Source organism: Phalangium opilio, unplaced genomic scaffold, assembly GCF_054372755.1.
Source record: "Phalangium opilio isolate 3A_F unplaced genomic scaffold, DU_Popi_V2 ptg000200l_1, whole genome shotgun sequence".
In the NCBI taxonomy this organism is placed as follows: Eukaryota; Metazoa; Arthropoda; class Arachnida; order Opiliones; family Phalangiidae; genus Phalangium; species Phalangium opilio.
The window spans coordinates 1763354-1777728 of record NW_028324213.1 but is presented as its reverse complement, the minus strand read 5'-3'; the positions used below and the strand labels follow the sequence as shown (position 1 = coordinate 1777728).

Below are 14375 nucleotides of genomic sequence, written 5' to 3'. Positions count from 1 at the left end.
CTTGTCCTTTAATTTCATTGTCTATAGGTTCGTCTGACGTACTTTCGGAGGATTCATTTGATGTCGTAGATGATTCAGAGTCCGTTTCACTGTCATCTTCTGATTCAGTGTCATCATGGTCTCGTGGTTCTAACAGCTGCCAATGGCTATTATAGAATTTGACGTTCATATCTTCTTTCTGTGTTCCAAGTTCGGTATAGCCATTTTTCTTTTCATCAAATTTCACGTGCTTCGTCTCCTCCACGTAGTCCTCTTGGGGGAACCATATTCGATAGCCCTTTGATGCAGCGGCATAACCAATCAAAATGTCCATCTTGGCATTAATGTCCAATTTACTTCTCTTGACTTTCGGTTGATGAACAAAAGCCAAACAACCAAATCGTCTTAGATGTTTCACGGATATGTGTCGTCGCAGCCATTTTTCTTCCGGTACACTCCCCTCAACCTTGGAGTGCGGGAGTCTGTTAGTCAGGTAGACAAATGTCATTAAGGCCTCTCCCCACAGCCGTTGGGGAAGACCTCCATCTTCCAGTAGCGTACGCACTCCCTCCAACGCTGTCCGATTGAACCTCTCCGCCGTACCGTTCATCTCTGGGCTGTACGTATTCGTTCGTTCCACTTGGATTCCTTCTTTCTGGCAAACGTCAGTAAATGCTTTGTTGCAGTATTCAAGGCCATTATCGGTTCTGATTTTCTTTATCTTCTGCCCGGTTTGTCGTTCTGCCCACACTTTATACTTCAGGAAGGAGTTAAGCGCTTCTGCCTTGGAGGATATCATATATACCGTGACTTTTCTTGAAAAATCATCAATGAAGCTGATAAAGTATTTGAACCCTGCCCGTGATTCCACGGGAGCTGGACCCCATAGATCACTGTGTACAAGTTCCAAGACATCCTTGGACTGTATTCCTTCACTGGCGCGAGATGGCTCTTTTGTTGACTTAGAGAGTCGACAGGGGATACAGGTGTCAAGCTGGTCCTTAAACCGCGGCAGTCCCTTTACCGTGTTGCCTTTACTTAGTTGCTGCATTCTTCGAATATTCGGATGTCCCAGTCGCTTATGCCATGTTTCTGTTTCTTTTGAACTGATATGACTTTCTTGGTTGATTTCTTCTTCTTGTAATACCGAAGCATCAAGCATATATAGGTTGTTCTTATGAAGCCGTGCCTCTATGACTATTTCATCATCGTCTGGTTTAATGATTGTGAAGCGTCCTTGAAATGCTACGAGCTTGAATCCTTGTTTATCTATTTGTCGCACAGATAATAGATTTCTCTTGTAAGATGGTACGTAATAGACATCATGCAAGGTAACTGGCGTTCCGTTCTTTAATACAAGCTGGACTTCCCCGATTCCTATGGCTTGGGTTTTACTTTCTGCCGTATCGATGTCTATCGTTATTTCCTTCACATTGATCATCCAATCCAGGCGCTTGCAAAAGTGGTGAGTGGCTCCACTGTCTAACACCCATTGATCTTCATCTGTTGTGGCAGTCATCGCAGAAGCGTAGAAATTCATGACTTGCCCTTTACGTTTCTTCTTTGTTGACTTCTTTTGCCTTTCTTTCTTTTGTTTATCCGGACATCCAGTTGAGAAATGGCCGATTTTATGACAAGTGAAACATTCAACCTCTTTCTTTGTTTCGTTACGTTGTCCTTGAGAACGAGCGTTTGTTCTTGCGGTGACCGTTGATCAGAACCCTATATGGTATGTCGCATCTTCCGATGCCGCCGCTTTCGCTTGCTGCTTTAATCGCTCATATTCCGCAATCAGTAACGTCTTGACCTTTTGTGGCGTGAATTCTTCCTTGGATAACCCACAAATTGTAAAGCCCACGTTGTCGTATTCCTTTGGTAACATATGTATCATCTGATATGCTATCTCTTCGTCTGGAATAGTGCCGCCGGCTTTCTTCAACTTCGTTGCTATCGCTTGCATCTTTGCTAAGTAGACAGCCATTGATTCTGGAGGAGTATATCGCAGGTTTTGCAGTTCTGTACGTAACATCAATATTCGTGTACGAGATATGGGCTCATGCTGTTCTTCCAGAAGCTTCCAAGCTTCTACAGCTGTGTTACAGGATTCTATTAGATGCTTATGTTCATCATCAACTGCCATGGAAATCTTCGATAGTGCTCGCTCCTGTCGTAGACGATATCTTTCCCTTTCTTCTGCTCGTGCTGATTCTGCAGGAGGTTGTTCAGTCTCATTGACAATGCCCCATAGGCCAAAGTCCAGTAACGCCATTTTCATGTTGAATTTCCATAAAGTATAATTATCATCGGATAATTTCTTGAATTCAAAAGCTGTCGTACCTTCGTTGCCTTCCGCCATATTGAATTACTTGACTTCACCGTGGTGTTAAGCCTTGGTCCACCCTGATAGCAATCCGCCTAAGAACCACGCTCTGCTACCATGTTAAGGTTCTTGAATTCTATCAATGAATACCAAGTCGAAACTAGTCCGGTGCAGTGTATTTTATTTCCAAAATATAAATAGTAATAATGACATAATAATAAGCGAACTTATCACTTAGACAACTTCAGAGAACTGAAACTAGTTGACATTAGAGCAGACTACATTACAGGTCGGGTGAATGTGAAAAGGCCCCTTAAGGGCTGAATATAAACTAACCTGAATAAGCCTGTGACCGAGTCTATTTTTATGCCTACTTTTTACAGAAACTAAGGCCTAGAGGTCCGTGCACCCGAGCTAAAAAAACTCCCGGATATTTTAAATCCTGAAGATCCTCAAGTTTTTTGTCTATTGTCAGGACGCATAAACCAAGGTTGCATAGAGACCTAGGTTTGCGCGTGCTGACAACCGATGTTGTAACAGAGTATAAGTATATACAGAATAAGCTGCCGTCCGAGATAGGGTGTTGCCTATCCTATAGCGTGAAAACAAATTTCCTCACGCGCATGCCATTACTACCGTCAATAATCAGGGCCAGAAATAAACACAGGACACTGGACATTGTCCAATAAAATTTTAAAATGTCCCATAATTTTGTTAAAAACTAAGGGGGTCACTGGACTGTTTGACCAATAAATTTTTCCTAAGTTTTGATAGCTTGACTATGAAGATGGGTACTATTTTTGAACACTCCAGTGGACAATGTCCTATAAATTTTCCAGTCAAACAGGGGATCAGTGGACAATGTCCTATAAATTTTCCAGTCAAACTGGGGATCAGTGGACAATGTCCTATAATTTTCCAGTCAAACAGGGGATCACTGGACACATGTCCTATAAGAAATTTTTCTTATTTCCGGCCCTGACCGTGATAGAAGGCCGGAGACCAAGGAGCCTGTATAACAGGCGATTTAAAAAAATGACGTTTCACATGGGGCGCGCGCAGAAACGCGGGAGGGAAAAAATGCCATCCATCTCCGCTTTCCTCCCCCATTACATCGTTTGTACAGGGAACTTTTTAAAAAGGCTTATTTTATATCCTCCTTGCTGAAAGCTCTCTCTCCCAATAAATATGTTTTTCCCCTACCAACCTCCCTCCCTCCCAAAGACCCTTCGCGCTCGGGAGAGAGGAAAGGGAAAATAGGTTCTATCAATTCACTATGCCTCTGCTCTGCATTCAAAAAGCCCGCGAAATTTAAACTACATCTCTCTACTCTCCGGGCGAGACGCCCGTCTCCCTCCTCCCCCTCTCACTATATACCAGGCACGGCAGGCAGGCAGGCAGTTCTCTTTCTACGTCGCGCTTTCAATTCGTTTCTCTCCGAGCTTCTCTCTCTCCGTATCGTGTACGCGTCTGGTAAAATAGACAAGATGACCCAGTCATACAGTTTTTACCGGCTTCTAGTGACAAGAATTAGTATTACTATATACATTATAAGATGACCCCGGCTAATTTAGCATTTTGGGTTTTTTTTTCATTGTTTATAAAATAGCATTCCTATTATGAATAAAATCAATCTAGTAATAAACTACAGTAACTTACTCATTAGGTTCATTTTAAACTTAACCTACAGAACTTTATTTTAATTAAATTACAGAATAATATTTATTAAACTAGGGTTGGTACTGGTAAATGTGAACGATTCTATTTTTCTTTAAAATTTTGCAGCTAATTTTTGGGCGGCTTAAATTCCTTTTAAAAGGGCTCTATTTGTAGATTGAATATTGAGGATTACGATAAAAATGGTATGAACATTGTAGGAATACGTGGATGAAAGATACGAACCTATATACACACCAACTCGGACTAATCAACTTAAGTTGATGCCAATATTAGGTGTTGCTTAATACAATACCATCAGGGAATAAGCTTTAGCAAGAGTTACAATAATCCCACGATAACAAACCTTTAACCATTAGATAGATCACGTGTTTTGCTATAAAATTGATATTAATATCTGTGGTTTCGATTCGGAATTCGATTTTATAAATAGAGTTGGAAAAAACCAAGTAAAAATTGCAAATGTTTCAAGGTTAATTTGAATCCTTTTTAAGCAATTTTACTAAAAAATAAAAAGTAACAGTGGTGTAAGGAATCTACGATCGGATAATATTAACTTTAAAATACATCATTGACCCAAAAAAGACTCAAATTTTGCGCCATTAGTAAGTTTATCAATTTAGCGGTAAGAGGGCGGTAGCTACCCCTACTTATTGGGCGGGAAGGCGAGAAAACGGGACAGCTGTTATGCGAGGTATCGAAATAAATAGGACTTCTCAACAAATTATTGAACATTTTGACTCGGCTATTGTTTTAAATATATATTATCCTTTTATCACTTATCACATCTGCGTAAACTTTAATCTAGGTGCATGAATTTAGGCCCTACGTAATGGTAGCTCCTTTAGGGTTGCCACGGAATTTTCAGAACCAAATTCCCTGACTTTTCCAGGTTTTCCCTGTCCTTTTAGGCCGAAAGTGTGAATGTTTACAGCACGTTTTAAGTGCTTATAATTAAATAAACTCTTAAGTGCTTATAATTAAATAAACTCTCTACATTAAGTTTTCCCATATATTTGTTGCACAAAACAAATAAGAAACATTTTGACTATATATAACAGTCTAAGAGAGCATTTACTTTTACAAAAACAATTCTAGACATTTTTAAGGATTAATATAGAGTTTTCTGTGTTGAGAGAGCATGAGGAGAAACTTTCATTACTCTTTCAATAAAGACTTATTCCCAGAAGTTTTACCCTCTAAAATCAAATTCGCTGACTTTTCCCTGACTTTGCTGAAATTTTTAAAATTCCCTGACTGTTCCCTGACCTTTTCGGCCCATTTTTAAATTCCCAGACTTTTCCAGGATTTCCAGGTACTGTGGTAACCCTGTCCTTTCCAAGGGCCTTTTTTATTCCTCCCATTTGATTATCATTGTTGTTCACATTTGGGTCCAGTGTTCAGTCACTACCTCCTTCAGTATTTAGGGTCAGGGTGTTTACATTTAGCAGCGATTGTTCACATTTGGGGTCCTCTAAGGGAATTGGGAAATAGGATATTGTGCAAAATTTAGGAGAGTTAAAAAGCTGAAAACAGCGAATTGTGTCTAAAGAATCATATTTCATATCCTGAAAGTTTCTGGTGTCTAACGTTAGCTCCACGGAAGTTATTCAAAGATTTGCAAAAAGTGTTCACAATTACCAGTACGAACCCTATAGTAACTTCCTCAATCGGTTAATTTTAAACTTAACTAAACTACATAATTATTTGTAAAGTTATCATAAACTATAGTATCATGATAATATTAATTGAAGTAAAGTATATTATTAATTAAATTAAAGTATATTATAAATTAAATTAAAGTATATTATTAATTAAATTAAAGTATAATATTAATTAAATTAAAGTATAATATTAATTAAATTAAAGTATAATATTAATTAAATTAAAGTATAATATTAATTAAATTAAAGTATAATATTAATTAAATTAAAGTATAATATTAATTAAATTAAAGTATAATATTAATTAAATTAAAGTATAATATTAATTAAAATAAAGTATAATATTAATTAAATTAAAGTATAATATTAATTAAATTAAAGTATAATATTAATTAAATTATAGTATAATATTAATGAAATTAAAGTATAATATTAATTAAATTAACGTATAATATTAATCAAATTAAAGTATAATATTAATTTAATTAAAGTATAATATTAATTAATATTAAGTAAATTCCTCAATTAACTTACTTGAAACATCATTATTTATAATTATCATCAATCTCACTCGTGAATATATATTTATTTTAATCTTAATTAAAATACAGAATAATATATATTGAACTATTGTAACTTCCTCAATCGGTTAATTTTAAATTTAATTAAACTACATCATTATTTATAAAGTTATCATTAATCTCACTTGTAAACGTGGACTGCTCGCTTAACTAAGCAGAGTAACAGACGAGTTTTCAAGAGACGATATCATTGGTTAACTCATGGTGAACTTTGCCTGCTAATTCGTTTCTCTCTACATTCAAGACTGATAAGGTTTTAGGAAAAGAACTCTAAGCTTCAGACGTGACTTTGAGGCCGACTTAACGTCATATTAACGTGGTAGTAGGCGATTATTTAATTTCTCTCTCTTAGCGCGAAACGCCGCAAACGCGCCTAGACTCGAGATGGATTTGTCTATCCCATCATTTATGTTATGAAAGCAATGCGCTCTGTAAGAATTCGGTGGCGCAGCCCTAGCGTGCCGGGTTTCCGAACCGTAGCGTTAACGTTGGTACGTTCGAGTCCACTTGAGGATTTGGAAATTTTCGAAATAAAGTAATATAAAGTTTAGCTACCCTAGGTCCATCTGTTCGCGTTTTAGAGCATTATATGAATAAATTTAAATAAATTAACGCTAAAATGGGCGGGGATAGGGTGGGGTTAATGCTATAATGGGGGAAAAAAGGGGGTAATATAGGGGGGAAAGGCTCTACAAAAGGGGTAAAAGTGGGGGGTAGTAAATATTCGGTATAAATGCATAACTTTTTGTCGCCAGATGGCGCACAGAAAGTAAAAAGGCTGACCTAAGATTTAGTCGGTAATTGACTAACTTGGCCTGACTTCAATGCGCTAAAGTTGCAGGTGTGAAGGAGTGAGGTACTTTCTCTCCCCCTCTAGTGATACCCAGAAAGATTTCCAACTTTCCGAGATTGGAAATTGGCTGTCGATTGGTTTATGGGAAAACTTCTGGGTTTGAGTCAGACGTTTATTGTATAGGGAGTTTCCAAGAACAATTCTTTAAAATGGGCCTGGTGTTGGTGATGAAAACTTCTTTTTAGCACATATTGGCTGAAAATGGTTTATCCTTTTTAGGCCGAAAACGACAAATAAATCCACTAACTGAAAAGGGAGTCGTCATTTTGTAAGAACCACTGAGAAAGCAATAAAGGAGGAAGGAGGATAACACCATTCTGATAAAAATAAATAAAGAAGAGGTTAGTGAACGACTGAATGTATATTAAATCGAATTTTGTTCGGAGACATTTATGGTGACCGTAGCTTTCGGAAAATTTGTATAGCCAATGCCTGTCATCGATAAAGAATTATCATAGTAACTCCCATAATCAAATGAAATATTTCATTTTAGCAAGACGAACAAGAATACAAAAGGTCAGAAACTTTAAAACTCATAAAAACATTTTGATTTATTATCGATATTTTATTAAGACTAAAAGATATTAAGTGAGTTCTAAAGTAGATAGTTGATTAGTAAACCAGAGAACGTAGATAGAAAGCCAGAGTTTTCGTTGTAAACCTCATACTGGGAACCCCAGAGCCTCAATTTATGTTTTTTTCTGTTTGTCATTGTTAATACTTACGATCCATTATGGACTCTTGCAATATATGAAAATAACAAAGCTACCATGGTTTCAGCGAACTTTATGTTCTGCATTTCCTGTAGGCAAAAATATGGATAAAACGTTTCAACAGAGAGACGTTAGCACTTGCCCTAGCGCCTTACACGTTAGGTATATAACAAATTTGAATTTTTTATAAAACTGATCTGACAATCATGTTTTTAGTAACCCACCGCGCAGATACCGACATGGAGTTCATTTGTATCATTGTAATTAGACCTGCAACATATAAAATGCCTTAAAACCAGATTAAGTTCAGTTCGGGTAATTGTTAACTTACATTATTTTAGAGTGCACGAGTCAGTCTGATTAATTTTTCCAAACGTTTGTCTGTTTGTTTGCAGCAACGACGCTAAAATGTTTCTGTTATTATATAATTACTTTAGGCTAACTAAAATTTGGTTTTTCAACTTTGCAGTAAAATGAGGTTTTCCAATTACCAAAACGTTTAATTTATTTTCTTATTAGCTTAACCAAAGTTATTTATCTTTGTACTGACAAGTTCAGGTTTTTACAGATACTACAAAAATGCCGAAAGAGTTGCAAGAAATGTGATGGAATCCTTCTAAAGAAAAGTTGTTGGGGTTAGTGTGCCTTGACTTGTGGCGGGCGTTGTCCAACCCTTTGTTTCTCTTTGTGTACGGTTCGCTTGGGAGAGCTTGGTTGCTCTGACTGTACCGGACTGAAACAGTGCAGTCAGAGATGTCGCGATTTTCTAAAGAATGGTCAGGTTTATCAACAAATCAGAACTATATTTTATTTGACTTTGAAAATTGAAAACATTCGCTAAAATTTTAAGTTTCAGAGTGTGGAGCAAAAGAGGTCCTTTCTCCTTCAGTGTCTGTCCAACTCTGCCTTTTTTTGTATTATTCATTTTACCCGTGGGCTTACGGCCCATGGCCACAGCATCCATCTCTCCCTTGAGCGTTCTCCCCCTATTGGCCAAAGTGCTACACCTTCGTCGATGTATGAATTTTTACGTTTCAACGTGTGTCTTTTGTTGGCAGTTTGTGTTTGCTTTTTCTTTTTGCTTCCAAGGTCAGAGTGGGAGAGGGCCGTGAACAATTTGGGGGTTCGAACGCCAAGGAGAAGGCTTAATGGTTTTATGTTTGCTTTTACTTCGAATGGCCATAAATTTTAACAGAAATTGATAAACATAAAGTAGTAATGTGCATGCTTATAAAATTGATTAGAAGTAAATAAATCGTAGTGTAACACGTTCGCCTTTTTTACACTCCCCCCAGGTGACACTAAGTCACCGATGGTGCAGAACGTGTTAAACTATTCGGATATTTCTAAATTGCAAAGGTGTTGAATGTCACGCCGTATTTTGTTGCCATTAGTCGTCCTAAGGACGCATGACCTAATTTTATTGTCGCGACCTTTAATTACCTCTACAATTAATCCTAACCTCCACATGTGGCGTGGTAAATTGTCCTCTTTGATGACAACTACGTCCTCATTTTTGAAATTGCCTTTGCAAGTTAGATTTGTGGAATAATGAGCGGACCTTAATTCCATAAGGTAATGGTGCCGCCATCGTTTCCACAAATTTTGAATTATTCTTTCCCGATACTGATTTCTCTTAAGAAGTTCGACTCTCAACTTTGGTATCTTCTCACGCTTGAACATTAGAGGGGGTAAGGAAGTGACTCTACGACCAAGCAACAATGCAGATGGGGTCAAAGGGACCGGTTCGTTTGCATCATTGTAAGTGTATGTGATGGGTCTAGAGTTTATTATCCCCTCAGTTTCGATAAGAAGAGTTTCTAATTCAGTATAGGATAAGGAGGCGTGGCCAATCATCTTTTTTAGTGTGGTTTTAGTTGATCTCACCAGACGCTCCCACCATCCTCCATACCATGCCGAGCGTTCCACTATGAATTTCCACTGGATACCGCGCACCCCAAAAAATTCTTTGAAAGACTCTGCCTTAACGCTTTGCCAAATTGTTTTGAGATCCGTGCTTGCCCTTTTAAAAGTCTTAGCATTGTCTGAGTACACTATGCTGGGTACCCCTCGTCTGGCGATTATTCGTCTAAAAGCCATTAAGAATTCATCCGTACTTAGCGTAGGGACCAATTCCATGTGAATAGCTCGGGTCACGGCGCAGGTGGCGAGGCAGATATAGGCTTTTTGGGTTTTTGTGTTGGCTTTCACCAATAGCGGACCAGCAAAATCTATTCCAACGACGGAAAACGGGGGCGCTTCCTCAATTCTGTCCCTTGGCAGGGGCGCTGTGGCAATTTTGCCAGGTGAAACCTTAACTCTTTTGCAGGTGACACATTCCTTTACTACACTACGAGCGATTTGCCTTGCGCTAGGAACCCAGTATCTTTCCCTTAATTGAGTAACTGTGTCATTTATCCCCCCGTGATAAACTTGTGCGTGGCTTCTAACTATTAGCATTTGGCTAACCTTTGCCCTTTGGGAATTAATATAGGGTGTTTTCCAGCGTAAGAAAGAGAAGATTCTTCCAAACGACCTCTCACGCAAATTAGTCCTAAATAGTTTAATACTGGATTTTGTGTGGCAATTTTTGAATTAGATTCAACACATTTTTTGTTATGCAGACACGCCAATTCTGACTCAAATTCTTCCGATTGCACGGATTTAACCCAGAAACAATCTGTGAACGCTAACTCTTCGGCACTAATAGGTCCAGTAATTTTGTCTGTCCCATTGACCTTTGCCTGTGCATTTTTTTGAACCAAAACAAGAGGACAGTTATACTAAGGGCTGTGTTGAGATGGTAATATCTCCTTAGATCTATTATGTATTGAACTCCTACCGGTTCTTTTGAGGTGATAGCTAGGGCTATTTTTCTTTTTTCTTTGGCGACCGAGTCAAGATTTGTCCTTAGGGGTTCGCTAGTTGGCCAGGAGGTTTTATCTTCCTTCAGCCATTGGGGCCCCTCCCAATATAGCTTATTTCTTACTAAATCCCCCGCTTTCATACCCCTGCTAGGATCGTCAGCTGGGTTTTGCGCTCCGGGGCAGTGATTCCAATTTTCTTCCATTGTGAGTTTTTGAATTTCTGCGGCTCGGTTGCTAACAAAGGGTTTCCAATTTTTTGTGTTATCCCTAATCCAAGCTAAAGCGATGGTCGAATCCGTCCAAAAATAGACGTTATTGAGATTCTCATGGAATGCGGGTTTGACGTAATTAGCTAGTCTCGCACCTAATAAACAACCCATAAGTTCTAGTCTCGGTAATGTTAACCCTTCTTGTGACTGTTTTAAGGGTGCTACGCGTGTTTTGGAGGTTATCAAGGCTATACCTACATGGTTTGATTCGGTGGTGTACCTTATGTAAACCACTGCGGCGAAGGCTCCCAAGCAAGCGTCAACGAAACAGTGTAACTCTTGCTCAATTATTTTTTCCTTAGCCTCGTGAAAAGAGTTCCTACAGATCTTTAGATTGTGCAGTAGGGGCAGTTCTTGGGACCAACTTTCAAATTGCTGACTAACCTCTGCTGGGAGTATCTCATCCCAGTCTGATTTGTATCCCCATAAAACTTGAAACAACATTTTCGCGCGTATTGTAAACGGTGCTAACAGACCCATTGGGTCAAAAATTTTGGAGATGTAGCTGAGTAAATGTCGTTTTGTTAACTTCACGTTCTGACTAGTCTCAATCAATTCGGTGAAGTCGAAGGAAAAGGTGTCATCTAAGGGGTTCCATCTTATGCCTAAAATTTTTGTTTCTTCCGAGAACTTAGCTTGCTCGAATATTTGCTACCCCTTCACGTTTATTTCCCTTTCCCATAGTTGTCGCAATTCCGCTGAGTTGGTCCCCCATTTACGGAATCTCATCCCCGCCTTTTTAACCAAAAACACGGTGCCTTTGGATACTTCAAGGGCAGATGAAACACCTTTTTGTCCACCAACTAAGTCGTCGACATAGAGGCAGTTGTTGAGAGTATCTCTAACTCTCTCATCTGTGTTTTCCGCGTGTTCCACGTTATACTTAATAGTGCAGCGGAGAGCGAACGGACTTGGTCCAAGACCAAATGTAACTCGCGTCATTCTGAGGACGCTAAATTCGCCAGGGATAATTTGACCATTTTTTTCTTTTACCCAAAGGAACCTTACTGAATCCTTATCGGGTCTATCCAGTTCTATTTGAAGGAAGGCGGCTTCAATGTCTGCAACTATGGCTACCTTATTTTTTCTAGATTTTAATAGCAGAAGCAGGAGATCTGGGTTAAGGTTTTGACCCGTTACTAAACAATCATTTAACGAAGGAACCCCGTACCCGTGGGAGGATGCATCGAACACGACCCTGAATTTTGTCGTTTTAGCCTTTTGTCTAACTACCGCCTGGTGGGGAAGATAGTAGGTGCCTGGATTTCGAAGGTCAATTTCATCTTCCGGGACATACATACTCCACTATCCCTTTGTTGATGTGCTCATTGATGACCTTCTGGTATTCTAGGAAAAAGCTAGGGTCCTTTTCGAATTTCTTTGAAGGGAGTGCCACCTTTTTGACGCTACTGCATAGTTATCAGGGAGCGCCTCCTTATTTGTTCGCCATGGAAGTTTTATGACATATCTTTCCCCATTGTGTGTGATATCCTCATAAAAGGTTTCGACAGTTTTCTCGTTGAGATTTTCTTGAATCTCTCTATGGTCAATCCCCATGATTTCTAAATCGAAGAATGATTTCAGGGTGTCATTAACCTTTTTTTGGGTAAGGGATATTACCATAGCCGATATGGGATCGCGGCTAGTTTTGTCGAGGGAGCTATCTTTTCGTCCCTGAATACACCACCCTAGTATTGTTTCTGTGGCAACTAAAGAACGGGTGAATCTGACGTTGTTATCTGTCACCAATTCCCAATAATGGTCGGACCCAATTAAAATGTCTACCTCGGGGTCCTCGGAATTTGAGCTTTTGGTTTCGTCGGCTAGTTGCAAATTGCGGGCGTGCATGATATTTTTTATTCCCTCATCATCAAGCCTTGTGAATGTATAACAAACAAATGGAACCTCTAGCGCAATAATGTCGGCCTTTTGATTGGGATATTTTCTGTTTTCTAGAGTTATTTTTACTAAGTTTACCGTGCTCCTAGAAGGGGTTTTGCTGCCAAATGAGTAAACTTCCTGGTTTTTGAGTTTACCCACTATTGGCAGGTTTAATTGTCTAGAGAACTTTTCCCTTACAAAGCTAGTTTGGCTTCCGCCATGAAAAAAGCATTGGGCTTGACCCGACGTTTGGGGATTTTCTGGATCTCTTACAATAGCTAAAGCAGTTTGCATGATTACCACTTTCTCGATGTGTGTAATTGGAGCTACAGCTGAAACTAAAGGTTCGCTTTCCTTATTTTCATTAGGCGCATCCTGTTTTTTTGTGCACAGGGTTATTGTCACACAAAGCAAAATTGTGCTTTTTCTTGCAACCCTTGCAAATTCTATAGCTCGTTCTGCAATATCTAGCATCGTGACCCAAACGTAAGCATATACCACACCTGCCACTATCCCTTACAATTGATTTCTTTTGTTCTAAGGTGTAATTTGGGCAGTAAATAGTTTTGTGGGTTTCATTCTTGCACAAAATGCAATATATATTCTCTGAGGGGTACTTTGTAGGCGGAGGCAGAGTCTTTGTACGTTTGCTTACATTCAGTTTTTCCCCTATTTTTATATCTATCGAGATAAGGGGTATCTTTGCTCATAGTTTCGTAAGCTTTGGCCTGCACCGACTTTGCCGGTGCAGCGCTAAGAATTCGTGCCAACTCGCGACATTCAATTTGTCCCCTCATGAATTCCATTATTTCTTCAGCATCCCAAGTTTGGTTGTTGGAAGGCCTATGCTTAAGACGGAATTCGGTTCTCAAATCATCAGGCAAACAACGCAGCAGCGTCGGGCTAAGAAACGAAACCCTTTCGGCGGTGTTGACCCTTAAAGCTTTTAAACTTCTAAGGCTAATCTTACACAAATCTAGCATTTTTCTCAACTCTTTTAAATTTTGTGAGCTAAGGATTGGCTGCAATTCTGAAAGCTGCTTGATGTGGGTATTTACGGTTACTTCCGAATGATCATACCTCCTTTTTAATAGCACTACTGCTTCGTCGTACGAGTCATCATCTCTTCCAACCCCTTTATGGTCTGAAGGGCTTCCCCCTCTAAGAATGACGTGAGATAAAAGAATTTTTCTACCTTTTCGAGCCTCGAATTTCTATCAATCGTTACTTTAAACCGTCCCCAAAAACTGTTCCAATTGGAAAAGTCCCCACTGACAGTAGGGATGGAAAGTTCGGGTAGTCGCACTTCCGGTCTATTTCTTGAGGTGTGGGAGCGACGGTGTACTTGGCGACGGATTGGTCGGCACAGTGTTGGCCGACGTATGCATGGGTATGAAGTTTTGACCCGTGGCCGCTAGTGCTCCACCGGAGCCGGCTGGGGTGTTCACTGGATTCACTGTTGCCGAGGCATTGGTAATCGTCGATGTCACGGAGCCTGCGTATCCAGGTGTTGCTGAAGTTTGTCCGAGATGTTGAAGAATCCTTTTTGTTGCCAGTTTTATTATGGCAAT

The 14375-nt window shown here is 39.3% G+C and overlaps 2 protein-coding genes across 2 annotated transcripts; both read right to left on the bottom strand.

Annotated features, from left to right (window-relative positions):
• Window positions 1–9119: 9119 nt before the first annotated feature.
• LOC149622057 (uncharacterized) lies at window positions 9120–12222 on the bottom strand. Its single transcript, XM_089853662.1, has 4 exons — window positions 11643–12222; window positions 10630–11528; window positions 10257–10531; window positions 9120–10179 (listed from the first exon to the last, which is right to left on the bottom strand). Exons 1-4 carry the CDS (start codon window positions 12220–12222, stop codon window positions 9120–9122), a joined length of 2814 nt encoding a protein of 937 aa, XP_089709788.1.
• Window positions 12223–12270: 48 nt separating this feature from the next.
• Window positions 12271–13278, bottom strand: LOC149622056 (uncharacterized). Its single transcript, XM_089853661.1, has one exon. The coding sequence runs from the start codon at window positions 13276–13278 to the stop codon at window positions 12271–12273; it is 1008 nt and encodes a 335-aa protein (XP_089709787.1).
• Between the last annotated feature and the right edge of the window lie 1097 nt (window positions 13279–14375).